This window comes from Pomacea canaliculata, linkage group LG1, assembly GCF_003073045.1.
Source record: "Pomacea canaliculata isolate SZHN2017 linkage group LG1, ASM307304v1, whole genome shotgun sequence".
Classification (NCBI taxonomy): domain Eukaryota; kingdom Metazoa; phylum Mollusca; class Gastropoda; order Architaenioglossa; family Ampullariidae; genus Pomacea; species Pomacea canaliculata.
In genome coordinates, this window is record NC_037590.1 from 18,560,375 (window position 1) to 18,583,286 (window position 22,912).

A 22,912-nucleotide genomic window follows, 5' to 3' on the forward strand; every position below is an offset into this window, starting at 1 on the left:
CCTCACCAAGACTCAGCAGCGACCAGCCACAGTCATCGAAGACAGCGCGGACAGCTCCTTACGGAAAACGCTGCTGTACTAAGTCGTTGGACTGAATATTGCCAAGACTTGTACAACTACAAGATCGAGCCAGACACCAGCATTCTCCAGCATCACCAGACTGGGACAAGAGAGGCTGAAGACCTGCCAGTCCTCACTGATGAGGTGAGAGAAAGCTATGCACAGTCTGAAGGGAGGAAGTCACCTGGTGGGGACAACGTACCTGCTGACTGCTGAAGCATGGAGGAGATGCAACAACCAAGGCCTTCACCACACTGTGTCAAAAGATATGGGAAGAAAAGAAATGGCCAAAAGAATGGGCTCAGTCTATCATCATCCCACTCCCTAAGAAAGGGAACCTGCGGCAGTGCCAGAACTACAGAACATCAGTCTGATAAGTCACCCAAGCAAAAGTAATGCTCAGAATCATCCTCAACCGCTTAAAACCTATTGCAGAGGAACTGCTGGCAGAAGAACAGGCTGGCTTCAGGGGTGGAAGAAGCACGGTAGAACAGATCTTTAACTGCCGTGTTATGATAGAAAAAACACCTGGAGCATCAACGTCAACTATACCATAACTTCATCGACTTCAAAAAAGCTTTTGATCGTGTCTGGGCACGATGGACTCTGGCAGGTCATGAGATCATTCAACATAGAGGAGGGACTGATCCAGATGGTAGCAGCACTCTACAAGAACGCCTCCAGCGCGTACTACTCAACAACCACCTAGGCGAGTTTTCTTTCGCGATGACGATCGGGGTCCGTCAAGGGTGCCTACTCTCTCCCATCCTTTTTAACATCTTCCTTGAAAAAATCATGCAGGACACCCTCCACAACCACCTTACCTCAATCTCCATTGGTGGAGAAGACCCCTGTGCAACCTCCGCTTGCAGATGACATTGACCTCATGGCAGGCAGTAACAACGAACTTCAGGATTTGACGGACAGACTCTCCAGGCGAGCGGGGGCCTATGGCATGGAAATAAGCTCAGAAAAAAGCAAAGTAATGATTATTTCCACCACCGACAGCAGCAGCAGCAACATCGTCATGAACGGCCAGAAACTGGAGGGAGTCAACAGCTTCAAGTATTTGGGTGCCACCCTGACTAGAGATGGTTGCTGTAAGCAGCAGAGATCCGTATCAGGATTGGTATGGCAACATCCGCAATGTCCAGGCTGGATAGGATCTGGCGAAGCAACTCAATCAGCTTCAGTACCAAGCACAGGCTGTACAAGTCCCTCGTAGTGTCAATCCTACTCTACGGCTGCGAGACTTGGACGCTGCTTGCCGCAACGGAAAAGAAGCTCCAGGCCTTTGAGAACAAGTGCTTGAGAAGGCTGCTCCGCATCTCGTACCGCGAACACAAGACCAACGCATACGTACGGAGCACCGAACCTCCCTCGTGGGCCCACATGAGCCCCTTCTGGCAACAGTGAGCGGCGCAAGCTCGCCTGGTTCGGTCACGTCACCGCGCCATACACCCTGTCCAAGACGATCCTACAAGGAACCTCGAAGGGAGCCGTCGTCGTGGTCGTCCGAGGAAAAGCTGGTCACAACATTAAGAATGGACCGAACGCGAGATGCCAGACCTGCTCTCATCTGCTCAAGACAGGAACCGGGTGGAAATTCTGTCTGTTGCTGCTGCCGGACGGTCCCCCCTACGCCCGGACCGGGCATGGGACTGACCTGACCTGACCTGATTTGTAGGTTACTCTGTGTGTGTATGTGTGTGTGTCAGAGAGAGAGCGCGCATGCGCCCGCGCGCGCGCGTGTGTGTAAGTATTTTGAGCATTTGCAATTTTAAGTTTTTCCGAAGATTATTACCTTTCTTAAATATATTATTGGCCCTGAAAAAAAACACCCTCTATTCATATTTCAATACCAAACTCAGCTGTTCGGCAGCCATGACAACAAGGAGTGTAACGACTGCCGACGAGAGCCCGAGAGGGAAATTCCGTTACGACCTTTTGACTCGTGGTCTTACACTCCTGCTCTGTGAAGTTTGAAATAGCTAAGCTAAGATTAGCTACCATGTTCTGACATCTTGAATTTAACATCTTCCCGAAAGAACAGTGTTAAAAGTAGTGAACTTTTAGATTCAGCTGACTGACTGACATTCATTGACTGGTTGAAGGATTAATTGACTGAATTTTTGAAAGAATAACTAAGTAAATTGACAAAAAGAAGTATCTATAAAATATTTCAGTTTGTTTTTTGTGTAATTTTATTTAATATTTTATCATTTTTATATAATGACTCAAATGTTCTTTTACCGACACGAACATTCTTGACTCAATTCAGTTTTTACATACTCCTGTAAGTACAGAAGAACGCAAGAAAAGATGAAGGGAAGGAAAGACTGAAATTCTGGGGAAATGAGAGAGAGAAGGAGAAGGAGAAGAAGAAAGAGAGAAAGAAAGAGAAAGAAAGAGAAAGAAAGAGAGAAAGAGAGAGAGAAAGAGAGAAAGAGAAAGAGAAAAAGAGAAATAAAGAGAGAAAGAGAGAGAGAAAGAGAGAGAAAGAAAGAGAGAGAGAGAGAGAGATCTAGTCTAGTTTGTGCTCGGAATAGATAGAAGTATGAAAGGTAACCTTGATTAATTGCTTGACAAACGGCACACCACTCACATTGACCTTTGTTACTAAGTGTCCCACATATTCGTTACTCATTCAGAGTGTAGCTGCCCTCAGAATCGAGTGACAACAGCTGGTAGTCTTTGTGATTTCCCGTGTATGTGTGGGATAATGATGGTGGTGGTGGCGGTGGTGGTGGTGGTGTTGGTGGTGGTGGTGTTGGTGGTGGTGGTGGTGGTTGAAGCAAGGCCACGCTCGGGTGGCTTGGTGTCGCACGTTCTGTGCTTCCGCCTGCGGGACGAGGCGCTGTCATGGCGAGGCCTCTGTTGGCCCTACAGATCGGTGTACCGATCTTCTCATTTCTCGGTGAGTAATCACAACCTATAAAGTGTCTTTTGTCTTTGCTATGTAATGGGGACCAAGCTGTGCGAGCTTTGGGGGGACAGGGGGGAACCTCCCATGATGTGGCCCTGATATTTTCAGTGTGGGTCGCCAGTGTAACATCGACTACACCACGTCCCATGCAGCGCTGCTGGCGACATTTACATCCAAGAATAATAAATGGAGGGCGACAGTGGTTTTCGAGCCTCAAATTAAGGCCCATTAGTGCTTGGGGGAAATGTTTGCAATGAATCGATAAATCGATGACCGAATGTAGCAGCATTGTAAGGCTGTTTTTTTAAAAATGTGCTTCAGTACTCACCACAGAAGTTTTCAAGACAGCAGGTGTGCATGGACGGTCGTCCAGCTCTGGAAAGTGAGTTACATTGTTATTGTTATTGATTGCTTAAAGTCAGGAAACCCTATAGGAGATATAGCTGTTTGATCTGCATATATACATATATGTCGGTTTGTCTCTCTGGCTCTCATGCACAGAGAGGGAGGGAAAGGGGGGAAAATATTTTCAAGTGCTAAAAATTATTCTGCGCAAACAAAACATGAAGCACTTTTTGTACTCTAACCCATTTCATATCTCCCGCGATAACTGAACACAGGTGAACTACAAAGGAAGACGACTACACCTCTTACCATTATCAAGTGTTCTCACCATTGTCACACTAAGTACAGGTCTCAATCAGGGCCGGGTGTTGGTATTTCGCACACAGCACCGCACATGGTCTCCATCTGAAATACATTAGACAGGTTTAGATCATCACAACTAATTTAATGAAAAGAACTATAGATAAAACACCAAACCCGGTTAGCCCACTCCGTTTCTATGTTAACTCCGCATTCATCCCTTTTCAAAGTGCATGTTTATGTTTCTTGTACTCTCGTGTTTTTTTTTTATTTCAAAAGTGTTCAAAAGTACCAAGATCGCTGATTTTTGTTTCCTAAAGTTCCTGTTGCTGTTTTCAAGGGGTTTTCTTTTTGTTTTCAGCTCAGTCAACGTGTCCCTGAGTGCAGGTGCAATCGTGGGTATTGTTTTTGGGGTCGTTGGGGGCATCATCTTAATGTTGGTGCTGCTGTTGATCCTCAAACGTCTCTGCCGCAGGTGGGCCAGAACCTCTGCTGCACGTGCAAACTCAAGTCAGTCCCAACGTTTCTTAAGTATGGACAATGTCAGTTATAAGATCGAACAGACTAGAATAGTAAATGTCAGTCAAAGATAATTTAGAAAGCTCAAGACCATGCTACAGCTTCTGTAAGCAGTTTCTCATGCTAGGCGAATGTTTTTAAGGATGCCCCGGCATGGTAATTTAAAACATTAAAATGATCTTCTCATATTTGTATTTGAAATGCAATGAAATGCAAGCTAAACAATCCGTTTTTTATATTTATATTGTTTAGGTGGTCAGATGGTAAGCTACTCCAGCTCAAGTAACAATGGACTAATAAAACCTACCCCGAGTGTGGCGCAAGTCCCAGTTCAGAGTTCGTGGCCGTCACATCCAGACACGAGGGGAGACTACTACGGACAGACATTCAGTGAACCAACAGAGAGTAGTCTTTCCTACTCTTCACCTTTCGGCAATGGGCCCATCACATCGGATGCAAAGGCAGGTTGGCAATGAGAGGAACAAAAGCAGCCTGTCAGAGAGATGGATACAAACTGACAATGAGAGGAGTGGCGCCGGTCGTTGTGCGTGTTTGTGGTGGGGTAGCAGCAGCGGTCGGGGTGCGCCGCCTGTGACGTCATACGTAGTGTCAGCGGCCGGTTCACTACTTCATGTTCGCATTCCTGGGCAGACACTAAAAAAAATTGATGGACAAACCGTGTCGTTGGGTAACAGGATTTTTTGTTACTGAGTTAACAGAACAGCAAATGGCTGATCCGGATTTCCTTTCTAACGACTTTATCCAGGGGGCAAAAAAGAGAAGAAAAGTTAAGAAGTAGAATGTTGGAAATTTGTGAAAAGGATACTCAAAGGAAGCAAAGACTGAAGATAAAAATCAGTTTCAAACTTCAGTGTTGCACTTACTGCCATCTAGTATAATATCGAGTATTGTATCTTCTGGATTTGGGTTTTTACAGCGTGCAATAAAATATTTTTATACGATGAGTTAGTAGCTACTGAAATACTGTTTAAAAACCCTTTACTCAAATGTTAATATTGGCTACCGCTCTTTTTTTCGCACTCTCTTTGTCCCTTTTTAGAGAAAGAGTGTGCTAGCGTGTCTTTGTGTGTGTGTGTGTGATACCTGTGTGCGCGGACGAGCGTTTATATACACATATGGGTAGAATATTTTCCCCCACAGACCAGTGAGTTATTTGTGGAATCACGTTTTCAGTTCATGTATAATGACTGTTGGTGTATCAGCCTCTCTGTTTACAAGGAGTGCTAAAGCTACTCAATAACAATCCTCACTATTTTTAAGGAGTGCTAAACTACCAAATAAAGACCAATCACTATTGGCGTCTAATGTACTTTAAAGGAAATTTTTCGGTTGAAAATAGTTCCTCGTAATAAACAAATGCTTCTGTCTTCTCTCTTCATGCGTTTCTACGAGAAAATGTCAATAATCTGATTTTGTTCAGTTCGCCCATGTTTGTTCAGCCGGAATCCAAAAGAGTCTGGATTCAATCGAAAACAGCACCCGACACACTTTGCCAGCCACTTAATGTAAATATGGACGACTGTCAGTCAGCCGACAGTCGAGTGAAAGGTCCTGATATTAACGTCTCGTGTATATGTATATATGATGCAATTTATATGCATCCATTACAACATATTATAATTGTCAGAGAACTTTCCAGTTAGCACAAACATTTGAGGTACAACAGCTCATAATTGTATCTCAACGGTAATTATCGATGTATGTAACAATGTAGTTCTGAGATGAAGATGGAATTCGTGCATTTGACAAATGTAATTCATCCTAAAGACTATCTTTACAACAAAGTCACATATATGTCAGCAATACTTCCACTGATTATCCAAGCATTTTACAAAAATTCAGAGGCACCACAACGTGCAATTTTCAAGCTAAAGAATTAAATTACGGCCGACAAAGGAAAGTAAAATACCAGAATCTTCATAATTCCAGTGACAGGATACAAAACCACAATTAGAAAATAAAGATAAGAGAAGTTAGCTGCAGACGTGGATATTCTTTATGACTTTAAGCATTTAGTTCATCATCCTTCAACCTATCCAGTCATCGATTCAGGGTATGGGAAACTTTACACTCCACATAGAGCAGCGGGTACTGTGTAAACACTGTTCATCTTCACAAGATTCGTGTTTGAAAAGCCAGAGCAGCGTTAAAGACAAGCAGAGAGTCGTGATTAGAGCAAAAACAGACTAATATTTGAAAAGATTACAAAGATCCCCTTGGTTTTTTTTTTTTGTAAGAAAGGCACATTATTGATAGTTTCATTCGTGGATCATGTATTTGAGTTTCTTCCCATAAAATGATGTCACATGCGGCCGATTAATTTTGTTGACAAGAGAGGAGGTTGAAAACAAATACAGACTGAAATGACAACAAAATATAATATATTTATATATAATATAACATATCATGTCGTTCGCCGTACACAACTTTCCATACTGCGCAGTTCGTCACGCCTCGCCGAGTTCAGCAAACTTCCCGGAAATTATTCCTGACGACAGCCTCTCCCTTCGTCAACAGAAGCGAAACTGATAAAAAAAAACAAAAAACCAAAAACTTGTGACTGACGATGTACATCGTGACACCTATGTACAGGTCTTACGCCATCTGCTGTCGAGTTAGAGTGGTCTTGTGGAAAATCCATCCTCCCCTACATGAGGCAGGAGAGGTCGGAGGGAGGAGAAAAGAAACTGTCACTTATGTCCGGGTAACAGACCGATGTGCATGGCTGTCACATGGTCTTGCCCTTTCTTCTGCCTGTCAAAGCATAATCATTTCACTACAACAAGGATACTTTGTTTTAAAGTCAGTTATAATGTTACATCTTTCTCAATTTCTTTTTGAGTCATTTAAACGTAACTAAACTAAACGAACGAAAATTACTAGCATACAAACACGTGTGACAATTCACTGACACAGACATTCATAAACACATACATGCACACGCACATATAAATTCTCACATACATTCATTCGCGCATATATATTCATAAATAGATATAATTACACACTCAAACACATGTTTACATACACAAACACACACCTCTCTCTCAAACACAAAAATACACTCTTTCTATCTCTCACTCACTCTCTCACACAAGTGCGCAAACACACACACACATTCATACACTGTTGTTCATACACACACACATACAAACTCACACACTCACCCCCATTCCACACACACTCGCACACACACACACAGTCCCCCTCATACTAACCCAGATATCACTCCCTACCCGGATATCCCCCAGCATAAATAAAAACAAGAGGCTTGGCCGTGTCTTTGTGACGTGCACCCAACGGGAGCGACCTATCCAAGGGACACACAGCCGGACAGGACTCGGAGCACACCTGTTCCAGGTAACACGACAGGATAAGGGCGAGGCAGTTTATAAGGCTGGGTGTCTGCACTGTCCCCCTGTGTGTAGAAAGCAACCAGCAAAGATGAGGTTGTGTCACCTGAGGATCACTCCTTTAATTTTCCTCATAATCGGCTTCGGTGAGTTTTATTTGTTCTCTACGACAAAAACGAAGAAAAGTAGTTTTAACTGATTCACGTTGTCTGTCAGTCTGTCACCTAGCATAACAAGCAGCCACTACATCTGTCACACACCCTGCGCACTGAGAGCAGGCGGTCTGTGGGTGATAATACCAGCACATTCGGCATTTACAAACACATAAAACACTAGTTTACCTCTTGAATACATTGTATAACGATTTCATCTTTCTTCTCCCAACAGCCGTGCTTACCGAGGGGCGAGCAAAAGTAAGATTCCGCAGCGGAGGAGTTTCATATGGAGGCGCCGCGAGCTCAGTGTAAGATTTTAGGACATCATCATCATCATCCATCATCATTATTTGATAATGAGAAAAGCAACTTTATCCATAAGAAGCCTGTCTTAAATATATCAGGATTATTGTTCCTTTTTAAAAACTCATCTCTCTTTCCCCCATAGATGTTACAGTCCGCAAGTAAAAACACTGAAGGTGTTGTAATAAGTCCCACGGATGTATTTCAGTAAGAGCTGTGTCCTAAGAGGGAGTTCAAAAAAGAAGATTGTATGTTTATTCTCTCACCAAGAAGTAACTATATAATTTGTTTCATCGCAGCCTAACATCTTTCGTCTTTGGAATGTCATAGCCGGCGATGAAAGATTAAGTTCACACATCTCTTGTTTCAGTTCGGGGTCAGGTGGTGCCAGTGTTGGGATGATTCTTGGAATATTTTTCGGGTCTCTCGGCGGCATCATCTTGTTTATAGTTTTCTGCGTCTTCCTCGCGAAATGCTGTGCAAAGCAAAGTATGAGGAGGGCGTCACCCAAAGCAGCCACGCGGTCAGGTGTGTACCCTTTGGGAAATGAACCACTGCAGTGTATTTCGCTTAGATAAATATGATCTGACTGTCATAAAACAGCTGCGCGAAATTGAGAAGTTGAATTACAAACACACGCACACAGACACACAATCACAAATACAAGTAAGCAGACACAAACTATCCACCTAACCACCCACCCTTACACACACGCGCGCGCGCGCAAGCGCACACACCATGTCGGTGTGTAACATAAACGTGGCTTTCTGTATTAATTTACATTTCATTTTCAGTCACCACCTGAATTTACATTGACTTAATTATTTATTATGTTTCGTATTGAACAGGTCAGCTTTCCAAAAACAAAGCTTTCGACTTCTCTTCCTCTCAGCAACAATTTGACACCGTTGCGATTCCCTTCCCAGACATGGCCACACCATTCCCCCACTGTCCACCTTTACCGTCCGACAACTTACCTGCCTACGACTCCGTGTGGACTGGCCACACTGCCCTACCTTACCCAGCATCCCCTCCTGCCTGCGAGATGTCCACGCCTTCAGCTCCTCCGCAGTCACAGACCGAGTCCACGCCGGACTCTTGATGAGACGTCACTGCACGAGATGGGGGAGGTGGACGCACGCGCGTGTGCGAGGGTTAGAAAGATAAAGGGGAGAGAAAAGGTATAGAGAGTGCAGACTGCACGTTGCACGGGCTGAGCAAGGTGAGACAAGGAGCAAAGGGAGCGGAGGAACAATATTGTATGGTGTGACAATCACGAGGACAGTGACGTTCTGCCTGGTGACGTTTGTTCCGTCCTATTTACTGAGCTGTGAGGCAGGGTCCTAAGCTATGTATTCAGACATACTTTTATACTGTGATAAACATCAAGGTTGGTGTGAAACAGGCTGTCACCGCCTTTTGGTTTGTGTTACAACATGCCCATGTTTGTAAACATTCTCCGGTATTTTATTTTTATTTGTTTTTTGTTATTTTTTTGATTGTATAGTTTGAAATTTTCTAGAAACACATCCGTACTCACACTCGTACATACGGACACTGAATACAGTTACCTCGCTTTGATGGTTGAACAAAGATATCGCATGGGCATCTGCCATGGCTTGCCAGTAGATTTACACTGGTTATCAAAATATGTTCATGGTTCATCTCTGGTCATTGCTTGAGATTTATATCTGTGTATTTATATTTATATATATATGTCTTATATACATATTTATATCTGTGATGTGAGTTGACTTTACCTCTGCTGCTACAACCACGACACTCAGGGAGAGGCTAGAGTACCTCAGTGTATTCACTGGATCAACTGTGTGCACGCTTGCAAACAGTTAAGCACAAAATTAGGAAACAAAATATAGAAAATGGTTTTCAATTCTGGTGCTATTTATATTTTATATTTTCCATTTTTATGAGACACTCATGAGTGTATCTGAATTTATAGAAATAGTTTTTCTTGTAGGTAATTTTCTTATAAAATATTTTTAACTCTTACACATATATTATGTCACTGAAAACTGTTGTAACAAAGAGTTGCAGAGAAAAGAAATTTTTGAAATAAGAACAGCATTGATTTGTATTGAATAAACTGTCAGAGTATGGTTCAGTGATAGCATTAAATAAAAATGTTTTTATAGGATTGCAAAAAGATGCTCAAGTTTAAAGATACATGTGATCTTCTGTTATTTAATTGTATTACATCTGTGTACGTGTGCCATGTTTACTTTTGATTATTGTGCACAGACAGACATGACACACACACACAACAGAGGATTTTTCTCTGATAACAATGTAACATTTTGGCAGATATTAACATGTCATCGATACTTTGCAATGAAAAAAAAATCAACGCTGACATCAGATCAGAAAATAGTATTGTTTGACACCTTTGAGGCACACACACATACACAAACACATGTATAAACATGTCGCTAACCCTGACACGCACGAACGCACAGCAGAACCAAGCGTATTCCTTGTAAAAAAATAGAAAGAAAACAACAAACATTCATTTCATCTAAGAAAATAATACAGCTCAACCTCCTTGGGAAGTTATTCTTCTCTCACCCTCGAGAGAGAAGGGAAAGGGAAGTAATTAGAAGGAAGGTATAATTATATCTGTGTACCTCAGACACCAGAAATATATTTTTTTTTATAGCACAGATCATCTAGTCGAGGATATAGATATACACAGACTACATTATTATCTACTGTAAAGCTGATGCAGCACTATAGCTGTACAAAGATGCTTCCTACCACATGTCGCCTGACAGATGCCGGACCCCAGATGTAAATCTGTGATCGAACTCACAGCCTGCTGCCACTCGTGTCGATCCACCAGAGGTTTACCTCTGTGGTAAAAGCAAATTCAGCTCAGACCCAGCACACAACTTATTTCGCAATATTTGATGTCCGTGATGTAGGTCGGCCGTGTGTGTGTGTGTGTGAGAGAACTTTGATAAAAACACGGCGATATTTGAAGGAGGGAGGAGTTTATGCCCGTTGTCTGTGAGGTGTGAGGGAAGCAGTGTGTAGGACTGTGTTGAAATGACTGTGTAGGTCACTGCTAGCTTTTTCTGCTCCGTGTGTGTGTTGACTTCAACAGAAGCAGTCAAAATGGCGACCTCGCAGCTCAGACAGGTGAAGGTGTGGCTGATAGTTCTCTGCAGCATCGGTAAGTTAAACGTTTGTGACAGATACTAGCCTCCTGTCCACTTGTGTCGAGGGACTGTGTCATGCCATTGTTTAATTTTGTATGGTCGACGGGGGACAGCTCTCAGTGTAGTGTCACAATTTTTTTAAATTCGTGCATGTATCTTTGTCTTTAATCTTCTCTATGTCTTCACGACCTTTCCTCATCTTTCTCTCTTCCACCTTTTCGCATCTTTCTTTCTTCAACCTTTCCCCATTTTTCTTTCTTCCTATCCACCATTTTTTTCTTTTATTCTTTCTCTTCTTTCGCTCCTTATTTTTTTTGTATAAAATCCTCTCACGTTTTTGTCATTGTGACCGGAAGTCGCTCTAGCCAATGGAGGAACGTCTCGAGGAGGTTCCATCAGATCATCGTACAGCTCTCATTCATACAGCAGGTGAGATGTTTACCTCCTGCCACACAAGTCTAGAAGTCAGAGAGATTATAGTCGTCAGCCTACTCTTGCTATGTTTCTTTTATTATTAATGAGGTTCTCAATGAGTCTGATGCGGAGTTTATAATGCAGGTGGACCTGAGATTTCATTACTCAGAATTTTCAGTATCACTACAGTCACAGTCATAGGCGACATCAACCACTTATGTACACAGTCATAAACAACATCACACACTCTCGCTCAGCGCAAAGTCTCTAATTGCCCTTGTGGATGAATAAAGTTGTATTGAAAAAATTGAATTGAAAAGTCCTGAGCAGTACTTTCACAATCATTCAACGGAAGTCTCTCAGCCTTCATATGAGCCTCGTTCCCATGTTTTCCAGTTCCACATCCGGTTCCGGTGCTTCGTTGACGACAGGCCAGATCGTCGGCATCGTTTTTGGTTGCATCGGAGCAATCATCGCAATCATCGCTATTCCGATCCTCGTCGCGCGCTTTTGCCTGAAGAGAAAAGGCATCGGACAAACCTGGTGAGTGGTGGTGCACCTTCCTCTCTGCTGTCCGACATACAGAATAAAGTGAGAAATAAATAAAACGGAGAGATAGAGAAAGAGATAAACAGAGAGATGAAAAGGGAGAGAGCTGACATTCTCGGACATTCTTCTTCCTATGAGGCACATGAAGCCTCGTTTTGAAAAGACCGAAGAGCTCCACGTGAATGAGGTCCGATGGCTCTACCTTTCATAAGTTGACCTCGTTTATAGGGATTTGAGAAAGAAAGAGAGAAATTGAAAAATTTAAAGCTATATTGATCGACAGAGCTAAACAGCGAAAGAAAACAGGAAAAAAAAATCCAGGCGTGGAGTTGGAGGAGTAAACCGGCAAAAGTAGAGAGAATGGCAAGAAATGGTGCATTAAACAAATTATTTCTTTGCATGCATCGTTATGACTCATCATTTCATTCCACTTTAAAATTGTAATCATTTTACTTAACATGTCAGCTACGACTGTCCTTCGTTCACACTTTGTTCAGATCAAGCTGTCAAGGACAACCACGAAAATAATGTCGTTGATGCCGCCTACGACCATCTAGACAAACTCTACAACCACCACCACCAAGCTCGACCCGCTCAAGTTCCCGCCTCCCGAGCCCACGGAGTATGGCCACCCTGGGTACGACGGATATCCTGCAGGACTGTCCACCCTGTCGTACCCACCGCCTTACACAGCTTCCACACCTGTCTACTATGAAGGAACCAAAGCATAGTGTTGATCACTGATATTTGTCTTCGGTGATCCAGGGTACAGGATTGTGACAAACGATATAAATTGTAAAATCCCAGTGATTTGTGTTGCAAAATATAATCGTATTACTTTTCGTGTGTCTTGAAAGAATGGAAAACTCACTTGGTTCTAGAATATCATGTGTGAAATAATTAATATTCTCTTATGTGTTTACTGAATAATTTTAAAAGATTTAAAAAAAGAAGCATTGCCTTCTTTCATTTAAAATTTCGGACGTGTTACAACACCTGCCTTTTTATTTGAAAAGATGAAAATAGTGTAACTACTTTTTATGATAAATTCTGCATGCTCCATCATTCTTGTTGTCGTCGTTTCAGACTTGTTACAAATGTCATACAGGTGTTGAAAATACAGAGACCCTTTGCATAATATTGCTCGACCAGACGTCAAGAGGAAAATGAATATTTGGATGAGTTGTGGGGACTACCTTACTATACATATTATACCAAATAAGGCTTGTTGTGTTGTTATTTTTACATCGAAACCTCATTTTATGCACTTACTATTAGTCATGTGTAGGGAAACCGGAAAATCACTGTAAAAAACGACTAAAGCCAGATGATTTTATTTGTCATAAAAAAACTAAAAAAAAAAACAACAACGCAAAACAAACAAAAAAGAACAAAAAAAAAAAAAAAAAACAAAAACAAAACAAAACAAAAACGAAGAAAAAAAACCACCACACAAACAAACAAAAAACAAAACAAAAATAAAAACCTCGGATGGTCTATACGCGGTCATTTCACGGCATTCGCCAACATACACGGAATTCTGCCGACATTAAAATAGTTTCAAAACATGCAAAGAAAAGGTAAAAAAGATAACAGAAAGTCGAATAGAATTATGCAGCAATACTTTCCAAATAAAGCAACATTATCTGATAAGAATGTATAATTTTGGAGATCTTAACACCTCACTATCGCTTAGTCATTGAAAAAACCTCACTGTCGTCATATCAAGACACAGTACAGTACAGGTACCCGTCCCCATACCACCCACCCTCCTACACACACAGACACATGCGTAGATACCTGCAGAGGGAAAGGGAGGAGAGAATAAGGTGCACCTGTGTACCTGTGTACCTGTGTGCCTACCCGTGTACTTTAGGCCCCTAAATAGCCGTTGAGCACTGACCAGTCGCTAGGTGACGTCAGCAGCTGTACAAACTGTTGATAAACTCCAACCCTTGTGACTGGCGACTGTACAACTGCGACCCCGGGTGTGCAAAGGTGCTTTGTCAATCACGGGACCTCAAAGATGCCTGACCTCAGATGTAAATCTGTGATGAAAGTCACATCCCACCAACTCATCTACATCTGTTGTGAAAGTGAATTCAGACACAGTCAAGATATTCTGAGCCTTAAAAAATGATTTCGCAATATCTGACATCGCTTATCTCGGGCGGCAAGAGGGAAACAGATAAAAGCCCGGCAATAGTTTGAGGACAGGGAAAGGTTCAAGTCCTTTGTAGGACTGTCACTGAACGAGTTTGTGTGCAGCACAGGGCTTTGACATTACAGTCCGTGTAGGTCTTGTGTACATAACCCTCGGTTGTCTTTGTCTCCATCGAGTAGAGTAGAGCCAGTCAAGATGGCGACCTTCCAGCTGAGACTGCTGATGTGGCTGATAGTTCTGTGCACCATGGGTAAGTCTCATGGTTTGTGACAGATCTGTTCTGTCTTCTTCTCTCGAGATGTCTCTTCTTTCAGTAATAAACTTCGTGCGGTCTACATGTGATAGGTCTCTTGTACAAATATGTTATTTTGTTCTAACTTTTCTGTATTCTCCCAGTCCCTTTTTCCTCCTTCCTTTTGTCTTATCCATTGTCTTTACTTCCTTCTCATCTTTCGCTCATCCTTGTTTTTCTGGTGTAAAATCATTTTTTTGTGATTGTGCCTTCAAGTTGCTCAAGTTGATGGACGTGGAGGATCTTTTCGTGGAGGGAGTTCTTTACGAGGAAGTTCAAGAATATCCATTACCGCTGGGAGGACCTATTATTCATCGAGCAGGTGAGACATTAATACCTGCGGCCACACACAATCTAGAAGATGCTAGTTTTCAGATTTTTCTTGAAGAAATATTTTCTGATATTAATGATCTGGTCGTCAATGCTTTATCAAAGTTGTGTCAGTTATAGTCAACATTCCATGTTTATTATCTTTAGTTTGTAGGCAGGATTAGTTTAAAAAAAATAATCTACCACGATGAAGCGTTAGTGTTATTAAAAAAAAAGTCCTATGTGTTATGGTAACAATTTGTGGTATTTCGGCAAAACCAGGTTAATTGTATATCGTGGAATACTTAGTGGTGTTATGTAATAATCAGTTGTATTGCGTGGACAAAGTATTCATGTAATGATTAGTAATATTATGATTATAATTACTGGTATTATATAAATAATTAGCGGTGTAGTAGTGGTAGGTAATTATCAAGTGGTATTGTGGTAATTACTAGTGTCTTGATAGAAGTTAGTAAATGGTAATGTGGTTGTAACTAGTCAAGAGCTGAAATAAAAGGTTCTTGAAGTTTATAACTCAGAACAATAATAAACATCATCACACTCGCACAATGTAGGAGCATCACTTTCACACAACATTTCCATCACCACACGACCTCTCGTTGAACATAAGTCTCGCGGACTTGTTTATCTGAGCTTTTTGTTGTTTGTTTTCCAGTTCCGGCGGCTCGTTGAAGACAGGACAGATCGTCGGCATCGTGTGCGGGATCGTCGGAGGAAGCATCATCATCGTCCTTATCCCGGTCCTCGTCAAGTGCATCTGCAGTAGAAGAAGGGCGCCGACAGGGGAGCCAGCAGGTGAGCTATGACTACACCTGCCTCTCTACTGATGACATGCAAAGGAAACTGAGGAGACAAAACTGAGAGAAAGACCTAAACGAGAAGGAAGAAAAACGAAAGATTTACTTTTACAGGAAGACAGAGATAAAGCTAAACTCAGAAAAAATTAATAGAGTTAAAGTAAAAAAAAGTAAGAAATGTAAAACTCTATTGAAAGACAGAGCTAAAGATAAATGGACAGGAAACCCACGTGTAGCCAACAGGCAAACAGAAAAGTTGCTAAATTGAACTACGCAACACTATTTCTTTACACGCATCGCTTATGACTCTCTTCACTTTCTAGAACTTTATAATAAAATAATTAAAATGACAATACCCCTTCTGTATGTTTTTTCAGTAGTTCAAACTGTCAAGTACAACTGCGAAAATAGTGTCATCGCACCTCCGCCATCTTACACTGATGCTGTGTCCGACCATCCAGCCCCCTGGACAGTCACAAGCCCGCAGCTCGACCCTCCCAAGTTCCCGCCTCCCGAGCCAACGGCGTATGGTTACCCCGGGGATAACCGACATGGGGAGACCACCCTTCCGTACCCACCTGTTCCAACGGTCTACCCACCTGTTAACAATTGACGGAGTGAAAGCAGTGTTTTGTCTTCTGTGATCTTCTGTTCGCAACGATCTTCCAAAAGAAAATTGTAGAAAATATCTTTAATTTATTTTGCAAACTCTTATTCGTATTATTTTGATGTCTGGAGGGATGAAAACTAATTTGATTCCAGACGAAAAGGAGTGGCTGAATTATTTTTCCTTATCTTTTTAATTGATATTCTTAAAATATTTAAAAAATCTTATTAATTCATATTTTTACAATTTTTTTGAAGTTAAGCATCGTCCCTTATTTACTCTGTCGGATGTGTTATAACTGCCTGTCGTTCACAACGAAGTCTAAGCACGTGACATTCTTGTTGGGTTAGAAATGTCAAACACATATTCTAAAACTGCAGAAACCCTTCAGCATTATTTTTCTTGACCAAATATCAAGGGGGATAATTTTTTGGATTATCTGTGAGTGTTTCTTCTTGCTTTTTAAAAAAAAATTTTTCTGATAAGATTTATCAGAGCTGTAATTTTTACATCGAAATCTCATTGTCTCTTTTGAACATAATTGCTGTGAACTAATATTTGGTCGTGTGGTAGTATGTTTGGGTTGTAATGAAAGTACTTAAGAAGTGATCAGAAGAAAAGGTGAATGTTTGGGATTAGAGGAGGCTCACCTGTGTGTGTCCGCGCTCTACATGGAGGGGTCACGTGTGTAGGTGTGTCAGGTTTAACTACACATTCAGCAATGAGTCTTCTGAACAAGTTTTGAGATATGTAATTCAATGTATGTATAACTTTGTAAAAATTGTGTAGGATACAGCTTGTTTATTTTGTTTATCTGGCCTGTGTGTACAGTGGGTTACGAATGTGTGAGGTAGCAAACGTTTTGTGATAGATGAATCCTTGTCTGTTTGCACCACATGAGCATATCATGATATAATATACCTTTTATTAAGCTCACTTACTTTGTTCTGTACTTTCTGGAGTTTGTGAAGAAGGTATTCAGGGCAGCCAGCAAGCAAGGAGTTGCAGTAATCAAGTCTGGATAAAACAAACACACAGACAAGATGTTGGTAGCGCGGGTAGACAGAATGTGATGGAGGGTGCTGGTCTTGTATAGTTCATAATAGATAGACTGACAGACAGCTGTAACTTGTCTATGATAATAGACAGACAAACAGCTGTAACTTATCTATCATAATAGACAGACTGACAGACAGCTGTCAAAAAGTAATGAACACAAAAAAGTATTTTACAAATACAAGATGAAGAGAACAGAGAACACACAGTATTTTCATGGCTACCACCCATTTGAAGAACACACAAAGTGTTTTTGAAGTCAACAGTTTACACTATTTTTAGAAGTCTCGTCAGGAACTTATTAAACTAAGTCTGATAAGGGCTTCACAACACAACACCGGGGAAAACCCGGGTTCCCCGTCCTTGCCAATGAGACAACAGAGGCAACATTCACTCTTTCCTCGCCTTGATCATCGCAGTCTCTACAAGTAGTCTCACCCACGCACACACCCACACACTCCCTCGCAAATCGCACTCAATCCACCCACCTTGTAAATTAAAAAATGTATAAAATAGCTTTCATTTGTATTGCACAAACTATTCATAGTATTGTGAAAAGACAGCGTAAAATAAAGATTTTGCTATTGAATCATTTTACTTCCGTGTCATCGTTAACCTTTAATAATCATAGCCAGTCAGAGAGAGACGGTAAAATGGTAATGACAATAGTTTAGAAACATGTAAAAAAATAAAATAAATCAGCAAAGAGTTCAGCAAAAAAAAAAAAAAAAAAAAAAAAAAAAGCCAGGTTTGTCTGATAAGAACGAACTATTTTGTGGGATGTTGACATGTCACCGAAACTTAGTCACAACAAAAGCAAAAGCTAACATCATATCAGAAAATAGCTCGGTTCGACATACCTGAGATGTGAATGACTTGCCCCAGCCACACGCAAACACACAAACTCATTCATGCACAGCAAAGTAAAACATAGTTTTTATTTTTCGGGAAAGAGAGGGACTTATCAGTCACGCACTCCTCTGCACCCAAGGGACAAAAACTAGGTTTTTAGGACTCGCCAGCTATATATAGCTCCGTATTTCTCAAAAACTGTTTATTATCAACCACTCGAGTGACAACCACCAGTGTGCAAAGGTGATTCGCTCAGGCGTTTCGACCCACCAGTGACTTACACCTGTGGCGAAGGTAAGTTCAGCGACAGTCACGGCGGTCAAAGCCTTCAAAAAACTTTGTGGTGTGAGGTGGATGTCTAGAAGGAAGTTGGATAAAGGGAATTCCCGGTGAAAACCTGGATATAAGAGTGGGGTTCAAATCCTGTTTTCTTGTAAACTAAGACCTGTGGAAGAGTATTTTTGTAGCCCAGTAGTTTAAAATTACAGTCTGTGTAGGTGACAGCCAGAGTCTTGTGCTGTACGAGTGTTATAACCATCGGTTGTCTTTGTCTCCATCGAGTGGAGTAGAACCAGTCAAGATGGCGACCTTCCAGCTGAGACTGCTGATGAGGCTGATGGTTCTGTGCAGCATGGGTAAGTCTCATGGTTTGTGACAGATCCTAGCATCCTGTCGTCTTCTCTCCAGATGGCGTTACTGGTTAATTTCCATATTTTGTAGTTTCGACAAGTGACATGTCTCAGTGTAATAATGACATGTGGACTGATATAGCTTCTCTTAAGTCTTCTTTCGGACTTTTTATTTCTTTCTATCCATCATGTTCTCGGCATTTTCTTACTTTTCATCTAGTGTTTTCACTCCTGCGTTCTGGCTGTCAGTCACCAACTGTATCTCGATGTTTCTGGGAGTATGTGTGTGTATATATTTAAATAGCGCGTGTGTGTGTGCGTGAGAGAGAGCTAGATAAAATTATTTCAACATATCTATATATATATATACCCTACTAGCACGAGCACTATCTAGAATTGCCATTGTGGATTAATACAATTATATTGCATGCTCCTTGTTTTCCTTTCTTTTGTTCTTGTGACCGGAAGTCGTTCTAGCCAATGGAGGAGTGAGAGGAGGTTCCTACAAAACGTCATATAATTTTGGCTCATCAAGCAGGTGAGATATTTTGTACCTGCTGCCACACATGATTATCAGTTTCATACTGTCTCTTGCAATATTCCTTTCATTATTGTTGTGGTCGCCACTCATCACCAGAGATCCAACAAATATTTTGACAACAAAGTGGTATTCTAACACGAATGCTAATGAACTATCGGTATAAAACTAGAATCTGATAATGAAGGTGCAGAAAGAAATGCACAAGGCCAGTATCCAGCACTCAACCATCTCTTGTAACACCTTTTTATTTTTCCTCTACGTAACAGTTACATCTCAAAAGCTTATGTTTTGAAGGAGAAAAATGATAGTGATATTTTGTTTTTTTGTGCCATATTCACCAGGAGCCCGACAATCGCAGTAAATACCTACACAACAGGCACACAATATGTACACAATAGTAAAAAGTATATGTTGGTCTTCTTGCTTGTTTCCATCAACACTCACTGTTTACAATCTGTAGTTTGTAGGCAGGAGCAAGTGTGGGAAAACATTTACTATGCAGGTTTGAACCAGTAGTGTTACCAGCTTGTATTAATAGACTGTTTGCAGATGATTTTTCTCAGTTAACTACTAGAACGAGGCTGGTGTATACAAAACTTCCGGTTTAGTCACATTCATAGTTTAGGCTCGCCGAGACTAACAGCGGAGAGCATTGCAAGAGGCTAAAAGTTGGTCTCGGCAGACAGACAGCAGTCCACCTATACACGTACATGATATTACTGAATTAGTGTCCGAGGTATTAAAGTAAAAATTAGTCAGTAGTATTATGGTAAAAACTAGCACTATTGTGGCAATAACTAGCAGTGTTAGGGAATAATTTGTGATGTTAAGCAACCATCAGTTAGTGGTATTGTATCAATAGTCAGTCAGCGGTAATGTAATAACCAGTCTGTGTTATGTCAGTGATTGGTAGGAGCATGGAACTTTGACCTCTTGCCCTTTATATGAGACTCGTCTTTTTTGTTTCCAGTGGCGACTCCAGCAGCTCGCTCACGCCAGCAGAGGGCATTGGCCTCGGGTGTGGCATCATTGGGGCAATCATCATAATCTTCGTTAGTTGCTTTTTCGTGTACTGGTGCAACAAGAAAATTCCGTCTAAGATAGTGAAGGGTGAGTTGTGACTCTCTGCTTTCGACAAGCAGAATAAATTTAGAGAGACATAAAGCTGAGAGAAAGAAAGAACTAAAGCAGTAGAAAGAAAAATGAAGAGAGTTAAATTAAGGAGAGATAAAGCTAAACTCAGAAAGAGGAGAGAGAGATAGAGAGTTATAATGACAAAGAGGGAGAGAGAAAGAAATTTAGAGCTCGAAAGGTCAAAGAAGGAGCTAAAGAATGAAAGATAAATGGACAAGAAATCCACGTGTAGTAATCAGACAAAGGGAGTGACAGCGCTAAGGTTGACAACATTTTTTCTCTAAATGCATCATTCGTGAATCTCTCCTCATTTTCTACAGCTTTATCAATATGTTATAATAATAAAGGTCCTTTTATTTTGTCAGCTACAACTATCTGTCGTTCACACTCTCTTCAGGTGTAATTATCTCGTATGACTGCGAAGATACGGTCACTGGGCTCCCCCCGACTGACAACGATGCCGTCTCCGACCCTCCAGAGAACAGCACAGTCACTACCCCTCAGCCGGACCCGCCCTCTGAGCCGACAGAACAGGACAACCCTTATCAAAACTGCTAAGTAGGAAGAGGAAGAGACAGTCACACCCACATTATACCATCATACAGACGATACAGTCCCTACACCTGTCATACATGATGGAGAGAAAGTAGAGTATTGATGGCTAACTTTTGACCTCAGTTATCAAAGGTACAGGGTTCTCGCAAGTGACCTGCCAAACAAAACAAAACAAAACAAAACAAAACAAAACAAAACAAAATTAAAAAAATAACCCCACCAAAAACCAAAACCCAACCAACCAACCAACCAACCAACCAACCGACCGACCGACCGACCGACCGACCAACCAACCAACCAACCAACCAACCAACCAACCAACCAACCAACCAACCAACCAACCAACCAACCAAAACATTTTGCACAAAATACCTTTTTTCACACTGTAAACATTTATTCGCACTATTATTTCTGAATGAATTAAAACTTCTTGACTATATTAGTCTTCTCTTCTGTCATGTTTTTACTTAATAATCCTACAAAATAAAAAAAAAAGTTGCCTTTTTATTTAAAAAGTCGGAAGTATTAAAACTACTTTTTATTTACAGTGGCCAGTTGTATAAATACTTCCAGTCTTTCATCACCAGTTCTATGCACATGACATCAATCTTGCTGTTGTCGTTTTTAACAATCATGCAATCCAGGGAAATAGGAATTTTTAGAGTTGTGAGCACTGCTTGTTTATTGTTCATGTAATAGATAATATTTACAGTATTGCTATTTTTATATCGAAATTTCATTGTTGTTTATTTTTGAACAATGTCTATGCACTAACCGTTGGTCATGTGGTTTTGTGTTTTTTGGTAGTAATGACAGTGTTTGAGAACAGATCAAACGAAGAGACAAACGTTTAATAATGAGGTTTGTTAGAGAAAGTTGTCTCCCTGCTTGTTTTTGAGTGAAACTTGGAGAGGAAGGAAAATAGAACCAGGAAGAAAAATGAAAACAAAGCGAGCGTAGCTCGTTGCCCCGGGCAACATGGGGACCCTAAGGACAAGCTTCTTGTTTACGAACTTATAAAGTGTGTCCTGACCCCGCAGGTGTTGTTTTACCTCTGAGTCTGTCATTATAAAGAAGTGGTAAACATACCCCGGGATAAAGAAACTGTCTCCGCAGGGTCAGTGCAGCGCATTGTAAATACGAAAATAGAAAATAGATATCTAGCGATGAAGAATATGGGTGTGAGTGTGTTTTGCACCGTGGGTGTGTGTGATATATATATAGTAAAATAAAGTGTGATATACATTTCTTACACACGTTTTGCATATCTTTGTTGTGCGTAAAGGAGGAGAGGTTCATATTCATTACATGTACATAGCAGGCGGGAGGTGATTGTGTCAGATGCTTACTCTCCCCTCTTCACAAGTTGTATTTAATGCAGTCTGTCACATTTATATAGTTAATATCACATGCCGTTTCATGTGTATCCCATAGGTAATACCTCATGCCGGGATGGAATGGAATCTGTCACATTTGTACATCTCACGCTTTGCTGTCAGAAATGTTCAAATGGCGACCTCGAGAACTGGGCAGAGAGAGAGCACGAGAGTTAGAGAGTAAGAGAGCGCCGTGTGGACGAGCAATTTAAAAAAAATATCTGTTTGTTGAACTGAATAGATGTAGGTGAAGGTTAGGATGATAAACATTGTTCAGCGACTGTTATGAAAGTGATCTCAGATCATGAGGATCGTTCAGTCGAGGGACCTTCGCTTTTGAACACGGAAGAGTCTTGAGGTTAGGGTGAGGTGTGTGAAAAGCTCAAAGATGAAGAAAAAGTGAGAGGATTTTCATTGGGTGTGGTGCTTTTTCATGTCCTTTCATCTGCCTGATG

General features: G+C 41.2%; 3 protein-coding genes and 1 long non-coding RNA gene across 7 annotated transcripts; 3 read left to right on the forward strand and 1 right to left on the reverse strand.

Annotated features, from left to right (window-relative positions):
* The first annotated feature begins 2,838 nt into the window (after nt 1-2,838).
* On the forward strand, nt 2,839-5,115 carry LOC112566322. The gene is made up of 4 exons (XM_025242433.1): nt 2,839-2,977; nt 3,308-3,368; nt 3,993-4,141; nt 4,403-5,115. Exons 1-4 carry the CDS (start codon nt 2,923-2,925, stop codon nt 4,624-4,626), a joined length of 489 nt encoding a protein of 162 aa, XP_025098218.1. The 5' UTR covers nt 2,839-2,922; the 3' UTR covers nt 4,627-5,115.
* Nucleotides 5,116-7,478: 2,363 nt separating this feature from the next.
* On the forward strand, nt 7,479-9,673 carry LOC112566468. The gene is made up of 4 exons (XM_025242680.1): nt 7,479-7,670; nt 7,912-7,987; nt 8,353-8,510; nt 8,831-9,673. Exons 1-4 carry the CDS (start codon nt 7,616-7,618, stop codon nt 9,082-9,084), a joined length of 543 nt encoding a protein of 180 aa, XP_025098465.1. The 5' UTR covers nt 7,479-7,615; the 3' UTR covers nt 9,085-9,673.
* Nucleotides 9,674-11,849: 2,176 nt separating this feature from the next.
* LOC112567440 lies at nt 11,850-14,122 on the reverse strand. The gene is made up of 2 exons (XR_003099836.1): nt 13,985-14,122; nt 11,850-12,086 (listed from the first exon to the last, which is right to left on the reverse strand). It is a non-coding gene; the product is annotated as an uncharacterized LOC112567440 (long non-coding RNA).
* A 154-nt stretch (nt 14,123-14,276) lies between these two features.
* Nucleotides 14,277-22,333, forward strand: LOC112567412. Of its 4 annotated transcripts, XR_003099833.1 has the most exons (8): nt 14,277-14,535; nt 14,794-14,899; nt 15,566-15,705; nt 16,088-18,516; nt 18,720-18,857; nt 19,320-19,389; nt 20,363-20,502; nt 20,924-22,333. XR_003099833.1 is itself a non-coding variant. In XM_025244096.1 (5 exons), the coding sequence occupies exons 2-5, from the start codon at nt 18,803-18,805 to the stop codon at nt 21,082-21,084; spliced, it is 426 nt and encodes a 141-aa protein (XP_025099881.1). In that variant the 5' UTR covers nt 18,390-18,516; nt 18,720-18,802; the 3' UTR covers nt 21,085-22,333. The 4 variants fall into 4 exon arrangements, 3 of the variants coding, with proteins under 3 accessions (XP_025099895.1, XP_025099881.1, XP_025099885.1); XM_025244096.1 differs by lacking the exons at nt 14,277-14,535; nt 14,794-14,899; nt 15,566-15,705 and having other exon boundaries at nt 18,390-18,516; XM_025244110.1 differs by lacking the exons at nt 14,794-14,899; nt 15,566-15,705; nt 16,088-18,516; nt 18,720-18,857 and having other exon boundaries at nt 14,327-14,535.
* The last annotated feature ends 579 nt before the right edge of the window (nt 22,334-22,912 follow it).